At 38.4% G+C, this 20716-nt stretch overlaps 2 protein-coding genes across 2 annotated transcripts; one reads left to right on the plus strand and one right to left on the minus strand.

The window, feature by feature from the left end:
- The first annotated feature begins 1680 nt into the window (after positions 1–1680).
- LOC140158447 (uncharacterized) lies at positions 1681–2163 on the plus strand. The gene has a single exon (XM_072181540.1). It carries the CDS (start codon positions 1681–1683, stop codon positions 2161–2163), a length of 483 nt encoding a protein of 160 aa, XP_072037641.1.
- A 3561-nt stretch (positions 2164–5724) lies between these two features.
- LOC140158448 (stAR-related lipid transfer protein 5-like) lies at positions 5725–10036 on the minus strand. The gene is made up of 5 exons (XM_072181541.1): positions 9944–10036; positions 8761–8810; positions 8440–8572; positions 6421–6629; positions 5725–5863 (listed from the first exon to the last, which is right to left on the minus strand). Exons 1-5 carry the CDS (start codon positions 10034–10036, stop codon positions 5725–5727), a joined length of 624 nt encoding a protein of 207 aa, XP_072037642.1.
- Between the last annotated feature and the right edge of the window lie 10680 nt (positions 10037–20716).

Consider the following 20716-nt stretch of genomic DNA (forward strand, 5'->3'; position numbering starts at 1 on the left):
CCGCCAACAACCGCCGCTTAATAGGAAATTCAACTAGCTCTATAAATCTAAATAGCTATCAACCGCGAAATTTGGATATCCAACTAGATTGCCCCGCAGGGCTACAAAGAACCACACACCGCGAAGTATAGTTATCCAACAAGCTTAAACTATAAATTAACCCCCGATAGAGGGTAGAGCATGAAGAATGAGGGAAAATAAAACTACAAACCGCGAAAGACCGCCAACAGCCGCCGCTTAATAGGGAAATCCAACTAGATTGCCCCGCAGGGCTACAAAGAACTATCAACCGCGAAATTTGGATATCGAACTAGATTGCCCCGCAGGCCTACAGAAACCACAGTCATGGTTGGCATGAAGAATGAGGGAAATTAAAACTACAAACCGCGAAAGACCGCCAACAACCGCCGCTTAATAGGGAAATCCAAGACCTATCAACCGCGAAATTTGGATATCCAACTAGATTGCCCCGCAGGGCTACAAAAACCACAATCACTAAAACATAATTATCTTGCTAAGTCGTGGCACTTTCGTAGTATAAGCCTTGCTACATATACACGCATTTCTCAGCTTCAATTTTGAAGTAAATCGGACTGACTCTGTGTCTCGCTGGCATCGTCAACATTGGGTATGTGTTGTTCATATTTACATTTTCTTAGTTGCCTTGAATAATTGAAGTATATTAAAATGTATATGTATCCCTATTAACATTACAGTCACGCGGTAGCTGTGACCAGCAAGTTTTAAAAATAAACGGCTGATAAAGTTTTATTAATTATTTATTGCCATAAATCAAGGATAACATATTTTCAAACATCTATGTTTCGTTTTATTCGTTTTATGGAGTACTTCGTAACCCGATGACTTTCAAAACTTAGAGCTGCTTGGCTACATTCATAAAAAGAAATAAAATCCACCAAAAAACGTTGACAACGTAAAGAAAGCAGCAAGTTTAAAAGCCCCACCTCGGCTCACTTTTTGAAACTTGGTCCCATTTTGAATATCAACAGCAAATCGGTGTTTTTAACGTTTAAACAATAGCATCATTGCCATTAACATGCCTACTTGTTATTCGTTTAATTCAATCATTGATCATGAACTTAATAATTATTATAAAACAAAACATTGGCCAAGAACAACATGATAACCTTTCTGGCTAACAACTTAATATCGCATCGGCACATTAAAGATACATAACACTTCTGGAAATGTTTTAAGTTGATAATTATGACAAAGTTTAAATTAGTATCTTTTACAAATGGGACCAAGTTTCAAAAAGTGAGCCGAGGTGGGGGCTTTTTAAACTTGCTGCTTTCTTTACGTTGTCAACGTTTTTTTGGTGGATAAACTCTTTACCACTCAACCGGACGAAAATCAACCTGCAGAACAAGCTGGATTCAGGAGCAATTTCTTCACAATTGACCACTTACAGGCAGTGAATCAACTTGTTGAAAATCTAGGGAATACCAGCTGCCCTTATGCCTTGCTTTTGTGGATTATGAAAAAGCTTTTGATTCGGTGGAAACAAATGCAGTCATCCAAGCACTCAAAAACCAAGGCATAAACAAAATCTACATAAAGACCATACAGGAAATATATACCAATGCCACAGCTACACTAACACTTCATAAGGACAGTGAACCAATTTTCATCAGAAGGGGAGTTCGTCATGGAGATACCATGTCACCCAAGTTGTTTGTGGCAACCCTAGAAGAAATCTTCAAAAGATTGAACTGGGTTGATAAAGGCATCAATGTAAATGGAAAGAAATTAAACCATCTAATGTTTGCAGATGACATTGTAATCATATCTGGAGACGCAGCCGAGTTGGAGGAAATGTTAACTGATTTGAGCAATGAGAGTAGGAAAGTGGGGCTAAAAATGAACATGTCAAAAACAAAGGTCATGTTCAACATGTATGCAGATAATAAGGAAATCAAAATTGAAAATGAAACACTGGAACATGTATCCAAAATACACTTACCTAGGACAAGAGATTTGGCCAGATGGGAATCAGCCGCAGGAAATAAAGAGAAAAACGCAAGCAGGATGGACAGCTTTCAGCAGACACAAAGATATACTAACAGACAAACACATGCCAAATTGTCTGAAAAGGAAACTTTTCAATCAATGCATCTTACCTGCCATAACATATGGAAGTGAAACTTGGACATTAAACAAAGATATGGAAAGGAAACTTCAGACTACACAACGAAGTCTGGAAATGATGATGCTGGGGTATACAAGGAGAGACCGGAAAAAGAACAGACAGCTGGATTAGGGAACAAACAAGAGTAAAGGATGTGTTAACAACAGTAAAAAGAATTAAATGGAGGTGGGCTGGACATCTGAGTAGGATAACAGATGAAAGATGGAGTCAGCTCACAACAGAGTGGCAACCGTTATATGGAGTAAGGAAAAGAGGAAGACCTCGAGCTAGATGGAGAGATGAGCTGGTCAGCTACCTGGGAACAACAGCCTGGACAGGAATTGCAGGAGACAGGAGAAATTGGCAGAATTTGGGAGAGGCTTTTACCATGTTTACCCAGCAGTGGGATGATATGGGCTGATGATGATGATGATGATGATGACCCATGCTTGGTATTAACAGCGCACTGAATGGTCTATTGTTCTATTGTGTCCGATTCGAGCGCTGACATATTGGAAAATGTTGCCAATCAATATTCATGAGGGTGTACATTCAACGTCCAATTTTCGAAATTGGGTGACTTGTGCTTGGCAGGTGTAAAATACATCTGACTGGGCGTTTTAAATACATAACGCATAAAGGCATTGACATCATCGAATGGCTGCCTATATAGTGCTGTTTGTGTTGGGCCTTTTGGGGGGGGCTGTGTTTAGTTTCTATAATAATTATTATAAGGCCTTCATTTATTTGTTATTCCTTTCTTTTCCTTTCTCTGTACTTATTCTTTCCTTGCTAAAGTATCACTCCCTCTTCTTATCTCCCTTCCCTTCTCCATCCCCTCATACTTTTTGTCCTTCTTTCTCTCTTCCTCCAGACCCCTCTCATTCTTCATGTCCCCTCCTCCACCTCTTCCTCCCTCATCCCTCCCAAGACCTCTCACAAAAGAGCTGCCCCCTTCAGTACGCCACTGTTTATGACATTCTCCTTCTTAAAATAAAATAAAATAAAATGTCAATTTGTGAAACAACTTTAATATAGGCCTATACCGGTATACTTATTATATGTTACATGTAGGCCTATATGTAGCTATTACCATTATACAGTAATAGACATGCAGACATGGCAGCCTTGATATGTAATCATTCAGCAAGCGCATTCAATTTATTTAAATGAAGCACCTACAGTCAGTGGGGTGACAACGAACTGCATCAGCGGCTAATGTGTGCCTTTTGAGCTTACGGCTACTCAATTACACCCTTGAGTGGTATAACAACAAAAGGTACTTTTCGTTATAGTAAGCGCTTTCACACGACTTTCGTTTGATCACTTATTGACAGTAGTCTGCTAGGTAAAGCGTTAATACACTGTCTGGTCAGCTTACCGATTTAATGGTGGAAGCCCTTTGTCCCAAACAAAAGGTACCTTTCGATGAATAGCTTCTCAGATTTCAAATCGGCACAAGTGTACAATGCGTTACATAATCTATTGCCTCTCCATACTTAATATCTCCATGGGTATTAATATTAAGAAATACACTGCAGATTGGCTATAAACTGCCATCCTACTCGCCTTACATGCACAACTGTAAATCTCGGGAACACCTGATACCAAGAATGATGGCCAGTGTGTGATTTCATTGCTATAGTATTGACAAGAGGAGAAGTTGGCCAAACATTACGTCAAAAGAAAATATCATATTTTCATTAAAATGTAACCAATTTAAATGTTTGGTGTCAGTCTGAATTAAAATTAAGTCATTCACCAGATTTCGTTAATTGCTGCAAAATGCATAATAAAAATATATCCAGCACATTTCATATCTGCCTATACTTCTAGTATAGTACTAATCATTTATGTCCACAAAACCGCTCTCCGACTCAAATAACAAGCTAACCAATTTTGGTAAGTAAAATTGATTTTCGGCTAAAGATTCTATGAACATGCGATTTTCACCGAATTTTCTCCCAAATTTAATGGGAAATGACTATTTCAACCTAACTAACAAGTAAAAAGTCAGTAGTTCTTGGAACAATTTTACAAGAGCAAAATGAAAATCATGGATTTTACTGTAGAAACCAATGGTAGGCTTCACCAACCCGGACACCAACCCCGGTCATTTGTGATGGCCTATCCTAACCCCGGGCAGTTGCGTAGCCAGGATTTTGATGGAACCGGAGGGGCACAACTTGTAAATGTACCGACGGAAATATTTTTTGCCGACGGAAGTTGTGATTTGTTGACCCAATTTTTTTGCATGGTTTGAAAAAGTGAAGAGAAAAAAAAAATAAAAAAGAAGGATATTAGGCGGTATCAACAGCAAAAAAACTTTTATGTATAATTCACAATTTTGCATCGTTTTTGTATAATTCTCCCCTTTTTTCTGTCACCCTGGGTAAAAAATTTGTCAACCCAATTTTTTTTCATCAACCCCTTCCGTCTACCGACGGCCCCTGCCCCCCCCAACTGGCTACGCCACTGACCCCGGGTAAGGTGCTGCGTAAAAATGTTATCACTACAATGAGCGCAAAGAATGGATCTACGATTAGCTTGGGTCGTTTGGGCATAAACACGCGTTTTTTATGACGGATAAAAATTTTAAAAATCTTACACTCTAATTTCACACTATTCAATTTTTTTTGATTAGAATCCCTATTCATTTATTTTTGATCCCGTAACTATTCGTTTTGATGAGATATATTATTCATATTTATTAGGTATATTATCACTTTGAACCGACAATCTAATCCGACAATCTAAAAATTCCGTTTTATTTTAACAAGTAACTTTTCAAATTGACAAGGTGTCGAACTCATTATTTGATAAGATTACCCATTTCATTTTGAAATAATTCTGTTAAGTCCCCCTCTGACAAAACAAACTAATCAAATTTCATTTTTAAGTAGTTTTTAATAAGAACCTATTCAATGTTTAACAAGAACCTATTAATTTTTCTTTTAAATGACAAGGAAATCTTATCAAATTTGATGAGTTCCCTGTCATTTTGATTAGAATATCAGATTCATTTTGGAGAGAAATCTGTTTATTTTGAAGAGAAATCTATTCATTTTGAAGAGAAATCTATCATATCCCTATCTGAATAGTTTCCCTTATCAAATTTGGAAAGTTTCTATTCAAAGATGATAAGATCGTTTTAAGAGTGTAGGGGGAAACCCCTTCCTTCGTAGTTCCAGGGTTAAAACCTAAATGCAAATAACTGAATTATTTTTCAGATTAAGTATCATTATGCCTCAAATCACTTATGTTCACTGCAAAAACAGTGTTTAGAAATCGTCTAGCACTTAATGTTTAGATCCTTATGATTCATATGATTATATGTTTAGATATTCACGAGCTAAACAATAAAGTGTTTAAATGCTAGACATTTAACTTTCTAAACACCAATCTGTCCTCGATTTGTGTAGCATATTCAGCATGTACGCTATCCCTAGCCCCTGCGTTGAGGCTTCCCTAGCGTGCAGTATGCACGCTATCCCTGCGTCGGAGGCTTTCCTTAGCGTGCAATATGCACGCTATCCCTGCGATGAGGCTTCCCTTAGCGTGCAGTATGCACGCTATCATTGCGTTGAGGCTTTCCTTAGAGTATCCAGCATACTGTGAATGGTCCTTGGCATAAGTGCTTCAACAACTGACGTTGGTAGATTGCCACCTAGGCATGTGTGTCCTATGTACGTCATGTGCGTTGTGTAAGGACCCCTGGTGCAACAAATAAAAAAACAAACACAAAAAGTTTGTTGGTCTTAGATATCGTCAGAGAGGAAATTGAGATAAATGTCATCCTTTTTTAAATAAATACCGGAATTTGAAGATCTTAAAAGGGTATTTCGTGATCCACAGCATCATCCCAAACTTTTCTCAAAAAAGTTGAGATTTTTATGTCACTGGAAACCTCTGGCTGCATAATGTTTATGTACAAAACATTTCTTTAGTGCAGATTAATTCGTTCAGCAAAAATATCGTGAAATTTGAATTACGTTTTTGTACACCAGAACAAAATTACAACACATTGTCTATGGAGCAAAATCGGAATCACCTGAAATTTTGGGAATAAGCTTCTTTCGGATATCTGCAGAAAAATGTCATAAAAATAGGATACTAAGATCACGAAATACTCCTGGAAATATTTTCGAGGTGGAGTCTGCCCACATCTCGCTCTGGTTACGACCACCTCACTCTGGTTACGCCCTAGGCCTAAGCTATACTCATGATACTAGTCAATATCAAGATTTTTTTGTTTTTAAGTCGTTCCTTACGTTTTACGATATAGCGTTCCACCAGGGTAGTTTGTACCTCGAACCAATTTGTCTTGAATAGGGCAGTCGTTATGCTCTATGCTCTTAGACACTGTCATTGCTGTTTGACCATCGTCCTCAAACCTCAACATCATAAGATCTATGAGCTCGCGGGCAGCAACCAGTCCCATTGCGGCGCTTGGTGTGACCGTCCGGACAATGTAAACTTCCTGCAGGATGAGTGTATAAACTTTTGTAATTGATACAACGTTGAAAGGGGTGGAGTCAATCTTTCTTTACTCTGACCCAATATAAATGTTGTAATCCTAATCCCAATCCAAACAGTATAACCCTATATCATAACCAATTTCTTTCTAATATTAGTGTCTCTGCAAGACAATTTTATATCAAATAATTGAGTGTTCCCCACAAGCAGACAATGAAGACCAGACAACGTACCACCTTTAACACGATTTTGTAAGGGTCTCTTTACGGTCACACAGCGTCTATCAATCACAGGCAAGTCGGCATAAGATATACTGATTTTGCAAAAGCTTTTGACAGTTTTAAGTTTATCGCTTCACAAACTGTAGTAATTTGGGCATATCAGATCTCCTTGTTGCGTGGGGCATATTCGACAGGAAGGAAACACCGCGGGAGAAAACACAGGACCGGGAACACAGTGTGGTCATAATAGGGTTAACTATGACTGGCTCCGAGTCGTATCAGGGGTACCTCAAGGATCAATCTTGGGACTTTTACATTTTCTTGTATATACATTAATGATTTGCCCAAAAGTCTACTTAAGCTTTGTTTGCAGATTGTTCAAAATGTTGAATAAGAACATCACCAAGGCCTCTACAATTCATTTCCACTCATCATATTAACTCATTAACTCGCAATGAATTCCTTTGTGAGGCTTTCTGGTTCTAAATCTTCGATATAACATTTAGCACTGTATACTAAATTTAGTTAACTAGTACATGGTATAAGAAAAAAATAAAATAACAGAATCATAGAATCAATAATATGTGAGAGTGAAGGAATCAAAGAAAAGGCAAATGGGAAGTTTGAAATTCTGCGATCCCTTGTTTGGTTAATTCATCATTGGACATGGCAGCAGATTGCCAGTTAATAATATTACCAACAAGCTGTTATATCCTGATAACCTATAATGAAAAGTTAATAGAAATACAGTATTAAACAATAGGAATATAGGACTTTATCATTGCTCCAGATGCAGACCAATTAGCTAGCATGCCTTGATTGTTGGCCATGATTTTCCTTTCCCATCCCGTGGCTTGCTTGCTCAAACCACTCATTGAACTTTAATGTGTCGTTTGATTATTTTGAATTTTGATATAATTGATGTGCAATATGTATTTACATAATTCGCCCGCTTCATTCCATAGTGGCGTAACAACTTTTCGAGATATTATATAACTCTCACAAGAAGTAAAGACATAATTATACTGGCAAATTGAAACAATAAGTAGTACGAACTTGTAGCACGAGCAGTATGGAAAACACGTGATAGTAGCGTATAAGGTGACTATTCGCTTTTGAGTTCTGCACCACGAAATGATCGCAACACAAAGTCTATGGCATGTACAGTACTACCAATTCCAAAAGGTGCGTGATCCAGTTACCAAGGAGTAATGTAACCACGAATTGAAGGAAGCGAGGTGATATGCCAGTGTAACGTGTAATGTTTTTCATTTTGCCTATATTTCTTTGTTTACTATTAGAAAAGTATAGCGTGCGTAAGGTTGATACGCCACTATGAAAAACACAACATTTCACTTTGTAACCATACAAATTTAATTAATTAATTAATTGCTAATTAATAAGCTAATTTTGGTTGCTGAGATTTAGCAAAATTTAAAAATATTTGTGCCAGTTTTCAAAAATATGACCAAAAATCACCTTACGCCACCATGGAATGAAGCCGACGAATTAAAAGTGTAACAATTGTAGAATTGTTTCAGACGCGACCGTTTGGGTCACATTTAGTTTTGATTTTCACAGTTAACTAAATACCTCATCGATTTCTTCAACACATTCTAGAGACGTTACGTGCGTATCCCATTCCTCTCTATGTCCTTTAGGATTTGGAGCCCATATTTTAGCCACCTTGTCGAAAGGCGCATCTATGTCAACTTCTCCTTTAAATCTATAATTATAATGATAATAAAATATTCTTTTAACACTTTGTTATATTTTACTGTTATTATTACGATTCTTCTCCTCATTCTTCCTTTTCTTCTTTTCTGCTTACATCTTTTGCTTCCTCTTCTTCTTCTTCCTTTGCACACACACTTTAAGAAAAAGAGAGACCAAGCTCGTTTCTTTAATACTTACACGTGTCCATCAAAAAAGGTTGAGAGTTTTCTGGTTATAACAATCTGCTTCTGTTAAATTAAAAGAAATAGAAAAGAGATAGAGATTTGAAGATTGCAGATGGCAACGCATCACGTAACAGGTGGTACGCGATTGACATGCAATCTTCGAGAACGTGGGGATTGGTAACTACAGAGCAGCCCAACAGAAAATTAACCAACAAAATGCAAGATCATGTCTGACGATCCAAGAGATATCATGCTGCACCAAATGCCCATTGGCCATTGTTGACAAAGTAAATAACTTCGTCTTTCTGGGAAGTAGTGTGCACTCATCAGTAGAAGAGGATATTAAACGTCGCACAAAGTTGGCAGTCTGGGCATTTGGTAGATTGAAAAATACCATCTGGTCAAACCATGACATCACCAGATCGCTGCAAGTATAAGGATCTACTAGTCGCTCATCCTCCCTATTGCCACCTATGGGTCAGAATCCTAGGCGTTACATGAATCGGATCGACACAGACTGGATGTTTTTGAAATGCGATGCCTTAGGACAATGCTTGGTGTTTCCGTACTTGACAAAATATGCAATTAACAATTCCATCAGACAGAATCTCAACATCACTAGACCCATCAACGATGTTATTTGCCATGCAGAGACGTTTGAAATGGGCTGGGCATATCCTCAGGATGCCTCAACATCGGCTACCCCACCAAGCCTACATTAACAACTTCGGCAAGAAAAAAAGACCACCAGGTCGTCCACCAACCACCTGGGATTGGAATGACACCACAAGAAGCAAAGACACAAGCAGCAGACAGAACTGAAATGGAGGGGGCTTTACTCGGCAGAGGGCAAATGGACACAACGTCCTATGCAATTAAGTCAAGTCAAGTCAAGTCAAGTCAAGTCAAGATGACAACGTAGCTGCAGGTACCTAATACCTAACCCTATTACTCTAACCAAAACTTTCTGAATTTTTTCCTGGACTAGCAAACTTTTTTTCGGACCAGCGAGCCTTATTTTCAGAATTACGAACCGTAGGGCTATAATATACTTACCAATCCCTATTTGACTGATTGTAACCGGTAGTAAGCCTACCTTTATACCAAAACTTTTGACCACAAGTTCCGGTTTAACCGTTTAGCCTACCTTTATACCCAAAACTTTTGACCACAATTTCTGCTAATACAAACCTTACCTCATTTTGACATTTCTCCCATCCCTCCTCATCATTGATAATATCCAATAATTTGATTCGACAATCTTCCAGAATTTGTTTGTAGCTAGCCATTATTACCCGTCAGTCAGTCACATCCAGACAGTTAAGACAATATATTATATCTTATATAATTATCACTACAAATATCTGTCTGTCAATATCTAAAGGTAAATAACATCATCATGGTCTATTGTTTTAAATGTGCGTGACAAGGACATTCGACCTTTATAGAAAGGTAAACTATCCTGATAACACAGACTGTGTCTTGTTGCATTGATTACAGGTTAAGTTTATCAGCTTTTATCTATTATTTCCTTGGTTTCATTTCATATTTATCATAGGCATGGCGCCCTACTATAACCAAGCTTCATTTTGTTACTCACTTGGCACTCTTTTCAATGGCGATGGTTCTCTGAATCGCCGATTCAGATTTGCGCTACCTTGCTGGTAATAATATCGCCATATACTCTATTGTGCTGATAGTGTGGTCAAATTAGGCCACAACCGTTGACAAAACCAAATTAATGTAAGTTTCCAAGTTATCCAGAAGCTTCCAGAATTGCCAAAAGCTATAATTTTTGCCAGCTTGACGTGTGGGGTGATTTTTCCACGTTCGATACTCCATGCGTCCATGGTTTGTTAAAGTGTCAGCGCCACCGCTCTGAATAATCATAGAAAAATGAAAAATACTTCTTGGCGGCGCAATTATATCAGCGATCTCTGCAACAACCCAAAGGAGGTTATCCGTGTTCTCTAAGCTACATATCCTATCAGCGATTGCTAGATCATGTTTAGGAATTCCAAAAAGTGTCTGCATATGTAACCGAAAGTCATGTAGGTAACTCCAAGGTCGTGTATTGAATTTGTTTCTGGACTGGATCTGGATTGGTAATCGGCACGGCCTCCTCTGCAGAAATCAACGTTTTCTAGAACAAACTTTTATTCATCTTCAGTAAAAGCATGAATAACATAACACCGTCGGATTATAAAAAGATAATGTGGAGTTGTGGACTAAATTTAATGAGATACACAAACAAAAAGAGCGCCTGTGATCAAACTTGGAATGAACTGCATTGATGCGCGCATTATGTAATCGTTAATTTCTTCGTAACCAGTCAACCGAATCAAATAACATTTTCGTACGTGATGCACAATAAAAAATTTTGATTCTGATGTCTACTTCTCGAATTACGTGCAATTTTATTCACTCGGTAATTTTTTCTGGGACACCCTGTACACAATATTTGAAAAATACCCCTTCAAACAACAAGATAAGGGTCCTATTATAACAGTATAACCTTCGACCCTCGTTAGAAGCAAAACATTTTGCGCCAAATTCGATACCCCCGGCTTGTCAAAAATTGCACCCAACCCACCCCAAAATTTACCACAGGGCTCAAAATTATTGCACAACCTCTAATTGTTGTGACGAGTAAATCGACGTTTCTACAGAGAGGTTGCGATTTCCAAACGTACGTATCGTACTCCCGTAAATCTATTCAAAATCGCTTCACAGGAGAGTGATTTTGAATAGATCCCGTCACAGGAGAGTGATTTTGAATAAAACTATGGGTACGTTTGGAAATCGCAACCTCTCTAACTATGGGACTGTATTATCCGTGTGTACATCCCGGGTGTACAATGTACATAAGGCCCCGTATCCATAGGCTGTTTCCTTGTGGCGTGTGCCCTTGTTCCGTGTTCACTTGTTCCCATGTGACCTGCCACACAGACAACGAACCTTTGTTTTGCTTAGTGGCCGTATCCATAGTTTGTCGGTGTGGCAGGTCACATGGGAACAAGTGAACACGGAACAAGGACACACGCCACAAGGGAACAGCCTATGGATACGGGGCCTAATATGTACTACTAGGCTACTTGTTAACTTCGAAACATTTTGAAAACATTGCCTCACAAAGTTATCATGGTTATAATAATACTATAAGTATTCCACAAGCCACATTATTATGTTTAAGCGTAGCTTTAATATGTTTAATGTCAATAGTCAATGACCGGCCGTTTAACAGACAAACTTCCGAAATAACGTAATTTATTTGCATCTTATGCCTCTTCTGTTTCTCCGTATAGTAGTTTGTTTGCGTGTAGTCGCGTGTAGTACTTGATAGTGATGCAATGTGTTGTTAATGACCATGATGATCGTCATCATATTCGGACATTGACACTAGTCCGAATAATCAGTCCCAGAACCAAATATTCATTTACTGGCATAATCGTGACACAAATGTACTATCGTATAGTCGAGTATTATTAATATGTATTTTTCTGCCTCCGCAGGAGGTAGTATGCTTTGAAATTTACACCTAAAATGCCGCACATTGCGCGGCATGTAGGCCGATTGTACAAATTTATATTCTGACAAGTACTCTAATTTCCGCTCAATATCGAGAGCCCAATGTATATCCCCCACCTCTTTGCGCCATACATAAATTCGCCTATCGCCATTTCCGAATGTTCAAAAAGGTAATCACGCTTCCTCAGCATGTGCAATAAATTAGCATTAAAATTAATCTTATTCTATAGGGATTCTAGAAACGCCTAGCACGTGGCGCCAATGGCGTGGGTCTATCAAGTTAATGAATTATGCATTAGAATATTTTCAAACTCATATGTTGTATAATTGAAGACGGAATTAAAAAAGACTAGCTTGCGTATGCCGTCCTGTAAACCAGACCAAAAATGCCATACTGCGCAGGTCAGCAACCAATCACGGCGCGCCTTTGTCATGACGTCAGACGCAAACTAGTCTTTTTTAATTCGGTCTTTAATTATAGGTTGTAGCCTCAGCGCTCATCAGCAGCCACACCACCTCAATGCCTTCGGTGTGATCAGCAGCTTTATCGTTGAAGACAAGTTGGAAAACCGTTATGCTGTGGCAATGGGAATACACCTCAAACAAGGTTTAATTTCATGATTACATGAAACCTGATTATTAATGCAAAAACTTTGGCTGGAGAAGTTGAAGCTGACGTTCATGGCGACACTTTGGATGTGATAATTTGACATCATGGATTGTTTTGTGCAAAATTGGAGGTATTTTTGTGGCACGGCGAGTCAGCAGACCGACTGGCATGCATGCTAGGCTCGACTAGGCCACAATCATGATCCGATGCATTTGAACTGCAATGTATGGTATGATACGCCTAGCCGCGCCTATGGCCGGCTTCATTGCTGCCCGGGCATTGCTGTTCAAATACATGTACTAAAGTATTGCAATTTTATTGCGTTGATATAATTCGGAATAATTCGTTTTAAAGTATTTGCTTCCCCAATTCCCATGCGTGGTTGTGTTTTATGTTCTACTGAGTACTGTTGCAATATTTTTGCATGCATACCCATGACCGTTTCAAGACTTTGACTGAGAAATTTGCTTTTTGTTTGTTAAGATAAAAATAAAAATAAAATGCAAGAATCATCTTTCCCACACAATACTTCTTACAAACAAGGTGTTGATATTGGCCCTTTCGATGCAAGACAAAGCACAAATGAAGGAAACAAAACAAAACAATAATGTTTTTTGATTTTTTATTCAATTACACATACAAAAGAGTAATGACCTATAAAAGACCCCCCTAAATATAATAATATTAATATTATTTTAGTCCTGAATACAAAATATAATAAACAAGCATTAAAAAAATCTGAAACGTTACAATCGTAATTTTCAGTCAAAAAATCCACGAGAAATGACTCTTGATACAACTTAGGCATATATATGCATTTAAAAAACAGAAACGGCTGCCTGCATCTGGAACTCTTCATATCTGAAAGTTTGAAGGTCTTATTTCATACATCAGAATTATCTGCAAGATTGCAAGATGGCTTTAGGTGACCGTGGCCCTATTGGCTAATGCACAAATTTAGATTTTCTTTCTTTTTAAATAATATGTTAAAGCTTATGCCCTGTAGATTACATTCGGTTCTTGAGATATGGCCTGTCAAAATGGTGCGAACCCAAAACAAAAAATTGGCAACAACTTTCTTTTTATTTTCTATATTTTGACAAGTCCAGTTGCCAGATGATTTTCTAATTACATGTATGAATTATGCAAAGTAAAGATTTCAGATACAATTAAAAGAGCTATAGTAGGCCTACTGAGGCATGGTACATGGGTAGAACACACACTGTAGACCTACTACAAAATTACGGTTGCGTTTTGGCAAATTTCAATTTGCATAATTAATTTGGGCCACTTATTAGAAAAGTTGATTAGGGCCCTAATTAATTATGCAAATGGAAATTTGCATGGAAAAAGGCATTCATGGGTTTTACATCTTATTTTGTAGCCGATCTGAACATTCTACTTTGTACAATTCTTGCATATATAATTAGAAAATAAGGCCTACCTGACATCATTGCATATCAAAAATAAAAGAACTTTGTTGCCAACTTCTTGGTTTCGCGCCATTTTGACAGGCCATATATTTTGGTAACCGAATATCCGATTAAAATAAAATTTTCAGTCTTGTAATCAGGCGAGAATGGACTCACATATTTCAATCAGACAAAAATCTATATCCAATAGCGTTATACCTTAAAGCTAGCATTATAAGTGTCTCCTTAACTAATAACAAAAGGTGCCCACTGGTATCTTGGAGGCATTGTCTTTTTTAAAGACATTTCTTGTTGTTCTTTGAATTGAATTGATTGATTGATTGATTTTATTTGGTTCCATATAGAACAGAGCATTATAAAAATACAAAATACAAAAATATATATTATTCCAAGTTAAAAATACATTACATGACACTAGACAAAATAACAAATAAAAAGATATATAACGTGAAGATAAAAATACACTTGGAACCAGGAAAACTCATAAAGCCAATGTTTCAGCACTTATTTCCAATGGGGTCCTTAAAGCCATATTATAACATTTGCTGAGGAGGACGCCTTCAATATTTTTCCAAATTCTGTTTTTACAAGATTATATTGTACTTTATTATCCCAACATACCCTGCAAAAATCAAGACCCTAGGTGCTGTAGATTTGTCAAAATGTTTGAATAAAACGCAGGAACCGTCGTTTTATTATTACGATAGAAATATTAGTCGAACGCATAAACGATCTACATAGCACAGTACGTACATGGCGTGCGGGACAGTGATCTACACAACAAAAGATTGTACCATAACACGACCGAAGGAGTGATACGTATTGGCGATATCGGTGCTGGTAGTAAATTCCAATTTTCTTTGCTTTGCCTTAGTTGTTCGGCTCAAAATTAAAAGGGGATATATCTGACAGTAAAAGCTAACATCTTATGGCAAAGAAATACTAATCTATTTTGTATGAAAATGTTATAATATGGCTTCAATAGAAAGATGTTGGCAGAAAAGGCAGAGCATAAACAAAAATTAGCCATCATGAGATGTTTCCTTTTTTCACCCTTGAATTGATTAAGATTGGGATGTTTTCGATATCATTTGGAAGCATGTTCCAATCCCTTATTGCACTGAAATAGAAAGTAGTGTCAGCTAGTAGTGTCATAGATATACCTTATTTTATACGCATAGATAAGGATAACCGACTGGCTAATTATTATATTAAATATTTTGAACTTAGAACTTTAAAAACTTTACGCCAAGTCGGATGGTCCGTATACATATTATTACCCATGGGGAGATAAACTACTGGGAACCACACATCACTCTTGATCATTCTAGCTACGCTTGCTGCTCGCTTCGATTCGCGAGTAGTCTTTGACAAAGACTATATGGTCCGTAGATTGATGAGTACAAAATTACAAAAAAAGAAAAGAATTACAGAAAAGTGCCCCTCCCCCTCGTACAAAAAATTAAAGAGAAAATCAGGAAGGCAAGGAAAGGAAAAGGGACAAGGTGTCCCTTTTCAAACAAAGATGATCAACCTGATGATGATCATACTCTAGCAAGGTATTTGGTTCAGTATTAGGCCCTACGTATAGGCTGCAGAGTGAATTATTGGAATTTCAGGATATAAAATAAACTCATTAATATTCGTAAATATGTAAATAACATGACATAAAACTATACAGCAGATGAATACTCTATCAACCTAGCAAGTTTGAAATTGATTGGTTATTGCGTTGAAGCTGCCGAAGAGATTATGCTTTTGATTCTTCCGCTCATGACAGTGACAAGCGAACAACCAACCGGATATCAAAGATCTCCGCCATACCATAAGCGAGAGAGAGATACGCACACTTCGATTGAACAATGGATTAAACAATGGATTTGGGTGGGGTTTTTTAACAATAAAACTTTTTCATCAGACTTAGAGCTGTAGTCAATGGGTTTCTTTCTGAATATTTTGATGTGGGTATGAGGATGCAGACAAGGTGACGGACTCAGTCCTTATTTATTCATTATATATGCTGTAGTGTTGCATGGGTAACATGTTTCGAAACAGTTAAAGGTGTTAAAATAAGGGATACCGAAACGATACATATTTCACATTAGCGTAGCCAGCAGGGGGGGGGGCAGGGGTGAAGTGCCCCTGACCACAAGTGAAAGAGAAAATCTGGAGGGCAAAGGAAAAGAGGCAATGAGCCCCTTTTCCACCAAAATCCACCCCGATCATGAGCCAAAATAGGTGTATAATACAAAGTTTTTACGCGCTGTGTGCGCATAATTATTGTCACAATAAAGCCCTTTTCATCCCGATCATGGGCAAAAGTAGTGTGAAATACAAATTTTTCCGCGCTACTCGCGCACATCGTTCCGATAAGGCTTTTTTTGGAAGCTTAAATTTGGAATCTTGTAGGATATAATACAATAATTAAAAGTTCGTACAAACTTTCTTGAATACGGCGGTTTGATCTAAGCAATCAAAAATTAATTTCAAAAAGCCTTTGGAAATGCTAAAGAATATCCTACTTTTTTTTAAAGATAGAGAGGGTTCGTAGTCATGGTAGTGAGTACATAAGGATTAAACTAACCGATGTTTCCAAAATTGGGAAAAACGTTTCTGACATAAATAAAAGCGAAACTTTCATCCGTTTGTTGTGCAATTGTCATGTGGTACATGTCCAATGTGTGTTTAGTATCTCGCAAGATTAGCACATTCTGGGATGATTATAGGAACAAGTGTTTCGAGGACAAAATAATGTAATTTCAATCTTATTAATAAATCGAAAAAAAAATGATATTTTGGATTTGTTCTTTCATGCAGATGTCAAAATTAAAATGAAAGAAAAGGATCATTCTATCAAATACAAGAAATAATTGAAAATCCCAGCCCATGTTCACTGTGAATTCAAATTGATTTAAACCAAGCTAATGTTTGAAGAGTAAGAAAGAAAAACAAGTCCAGGTAATCTAGGTGAGCGCCAGTTACATGAATTAGTTTCTTCAAAAATAACACAAATCAAGCGTTTTAAAATTGATTTTTTTAAATATAAATACAAGTTTATTCCCTTCAGTCATGTCAGATGCATGTTTAAACCTATGCTTAAACTCAATAACCTGCAAGACATGATACTTGGAGCAAAAAATCAAAGACTCTGGGATATTGTCCTACTTTTTCGTTGTAATTGCTTGTTGTCTTTCTGCTAAAGTAATCGATTACTTCAATGAGATAACATATTGATCATGTTGATATCCCTGAGGATGACCTACGTTCCCACCACATTCACCACATTCAATCACTTACTGGGCCACCACAGACCTGGAATTAAGCCCTATCGCATCACATTTTTTACCTCAAAATATGCATATTGCATCCCCACTTTAATGATCGGGTGCTTACTTGTGAAACAGCTCCCGGTTATAGGTTTTTCACCCATTTCTTCTGTCACGTTAAGCCCCGAATAATGGTGAAGCAACCCTACAAAAATATAAAAGAAACATCGTCACATTTACCACTTTTCGTGCCGACCAAATCATTTTCAATGTTAGACTTCCAGTTATATACTGTATACTTATAATGGCATCAGAAATCTGATTCTTACGCCATCTATGCCCAACAAAATCGCCAATACAAGCATTAAGATTTCGAGTTATAAACAACCTGAACAGTTTCTGAACCTTCAAACTGCACCTCATGAGAAGCAATTGCACCCAAACCTGTAAAAGTGATGTGCAATTTTGCGTGTCAAGAAAAATTCTTAAATGCAGAGCTGCACAAAGCAGCTGGAGTCACACACTATTCCATCGGATTTTGTGAAGCACCGGGCTGTACCAGCTACTGCCAGAGCATGAAGATGTTGATGCACGCATTCGGCGCTCCGTCAGATCACATGACCTTGGTTTAAAAGTTCCAGATCTTTGGTCAGCCTGAAGAGATACAGACAGCCTCAAGCGGCAGGTAAACCGCTATCTTGAAGCTCGTATTTTGGTGTTGACATAAAAAAGTTGATAATTACTGACAAGAGAAGTGATGGGAACAAGATGAACTATTTTCCACGCATTCAAGATCCTGCAGTTTACTAACACCCCAAGTTTACCTTTCATAATTGCTGAAACATTGAAAGCAAAAGCGTTTTCTGTGAGATAGCAGTTTTGCTCGAAATTATAAATGCAGCCTGGTCAGAAGGTATACATGTATAATACTCTTGAAGATGGCAGTAAATACCTCATCACACCAGAATTCAAAGAGGGTAACAAGTTAGACCCAGCCAACTAGAGAGCAAACACCCTAACTGTCCATCCCAGTGAAAGTGTTCTGAAGGATGATCTTGAGTAGAATACAAGAAACCATAGATATCAACCTGACGGAAGAACAATAGGGATTTCGAATGATGCCCGAGGTACCACAGATTGTTTTACGGAAAATCATTGAAAAGGCGAGGGAAAGACGCATACTGATCTACTATACATGCTATACTGGAATGTGGTTGATTTCAAAACAGCATTCTGATATCATCTGGCGAGAAGCAATATGGAAATGTGTACGATCGACCAGATTCTGGTAATCGTTGATCTCATCGAACCAAGACATACCAAGGTCACTCAAAGTGAGAATCTACAGAACCCTTATTCTCCCTGCCACCTACGGAGCTGAATCTTTGACATTGCGTAAATTAGACCAAAATAGGGATGAGATGTCTTCGGTTTATAGGATATAGAATAAAGAGCCCAGGCGCATGCTGAATGGAACAAAGTCCATTCTTAAAGAAGTATCCCAACGACGAACGAAATGGCCATGTTGTCCGGTTGCCCAACCACCGTCTTCCTCTCCAACCCTACCAAAACGACTTCACTGTCCCTATGCCGCCAGGTCGCCCACCTAACAGATGGAAAGACCGAGTACAACAAGACATATGGGATGTAACTACAGAATGCTGAACATCCGGCGCTAGATACACTGATCAATGTGTCGCTTCTTTAAAGCCATGTGAAGAATACCGTATGCTTTAACTGCGGCTACAAAGACTGGACCTTCTTCCGTTGGCAGCCCAAGGAAAAATACAGTGCTTCTCAGAACCAAGACTCGGAGACGGCCAATAAAGTTTTTGTCACCTTACCTTACGGAGAAGTAATACAGAGCGTTCATGACTGCGGGGGTATCGACCACCTTCAAATCACAAAATACGCGAACATGATGGTGAAGGAGTGCGCTAGCGCTAATAGCCCCAAAAGACAAGACAATAGTGAAGGGGTTAATAAAGCATCAGAGACGTGACATAAAATGCTTATGCACTCTGCTCTTGAACGATGGTGGCTGTTGTCAGATATGTCGCCGACTACTCCATCTGGTAGGCTATTCCAAACGTGAACTACAGTGTGGATGAAGGTCCTGCCGGTAGATATGGTTCTAGAAACTGGTGCTGTGAGAGCATGGCAAGGCATGGACAAGCTGGAACGGGTAGCTCTTCTGACCACAAATGGCTTGCTTTCGGATCTGGTGGGCACAAGCTAGTGTGCATTTTGTATAGGACCATATACGGTTGCTGTAGCCACTTGACGTTTTTGATAGAGAGATGTGATGTTCAGCATTGAGCTTGTTTCCTCTTTGCTCACACCTCTGGATAGAGTCTAATCATCCTAGCGTGGTGGCGCTGGCACTCATCCAAGACAGTGAGCTGGATCCTTGTACACGGTTGCTCTGCCTCTGGCATCAATTTTGTTTGCAACTCTCCACAGAGCGCCCAGCTTCTGTCCTGCTCTGGATAAGACATTAGAAATGTGCTTTGTCCAGGTCACCTTACGATCCACTGTGACTCCCAGGATCTCCAGCTCCTCCTTCTCAGCCTCTTTCTTGGTATTGTCATTGCCTTACATTGCCTTATATTGTCTCTGTTTAGGCTATCAGTAACAGCTCCAGTGTTGTCTCTAGATACAATCTCACAGAACAAGGTGGAATCATCAGCATAGAGGTAGAATTGGTTTTCATACTCATCACCCAGGTCATCAATATTGACCCTGGGGAACTGTTGCATTGATGGAGGGAATACTTGATGACTGACCAGATAAGACTATTTTGATGGACCGATCTGTCAGGTAGCTCCTAATCCAGGTTAGCAGTTTGCCATGAGTTTCGAGAAAATGCCATCATGCCAGACCTTGTCAAAATGCTCCTTTTTATGTCCAATGCAATCAGGCGCACTTCGTTGCTTCTGTCCAGGGAGTTGGAGGGTCAGTATTACAAGGATATCAGCTGTGCTGCACACCGACACCGCCTGGCTAATAATTATTTGGTGGAGCAGGGACACTAAAATGAATACACGGGATCGATAATCGTGAATTGCTATGCACGATTTTGATATCAGACGAAAATCTTCGAATACTGGGTTAGAAATTGATGAATATCTC

This window comes from Amphiura filiformis, chromosome 8 (genome assembly GCF_039555335.1).
Source record: "Amphiura filiformis chromosome 8, Afil_fr2py, whole genome shotgun sequence".
Lineage (NCBI taxonomy): Eukaryota > Metazoa > Echinodermata > Ophiuroidea > Amphilepidida > Amphiuridae > Amphiura > Amphiura filiformis.

What these genes read in the sequence shown, in the direction of transcription:
- LOC140158447 (XM_072181540.1), top strand. Translation starts at nt 1,681, where the DNA reads ATGTCACCCAAGTTGTTTGTGGCAACCCTAGAAGAAATCTTCAAAAGA.
- LOC140158448 (XM_072181541.1), bottom strand. Translation starts at nt 10,036, where the DNA reads ATGGCTAGCTACAAACAAATTCTGGAAGATTGTCGAATCAAATTATTG. An exon ending in GGGAGAAATGTCAAAATGAG is followed by an intron (nt 8,811 to 9,943) that starts GTAAGGTTTGTA and finishes TTAATTTAACAG; the next exon opens with AAGCAGATTGTTATAACCAG. An exon ending in GGAACGCTATATCGTAAAAC is followed by an intron (nt 5,864 to 6,420) that starts GTAAGGAACGAC and finishes TTGTTGCACCAG; the next exon opens with GGGTCCTTACACAACGCACA.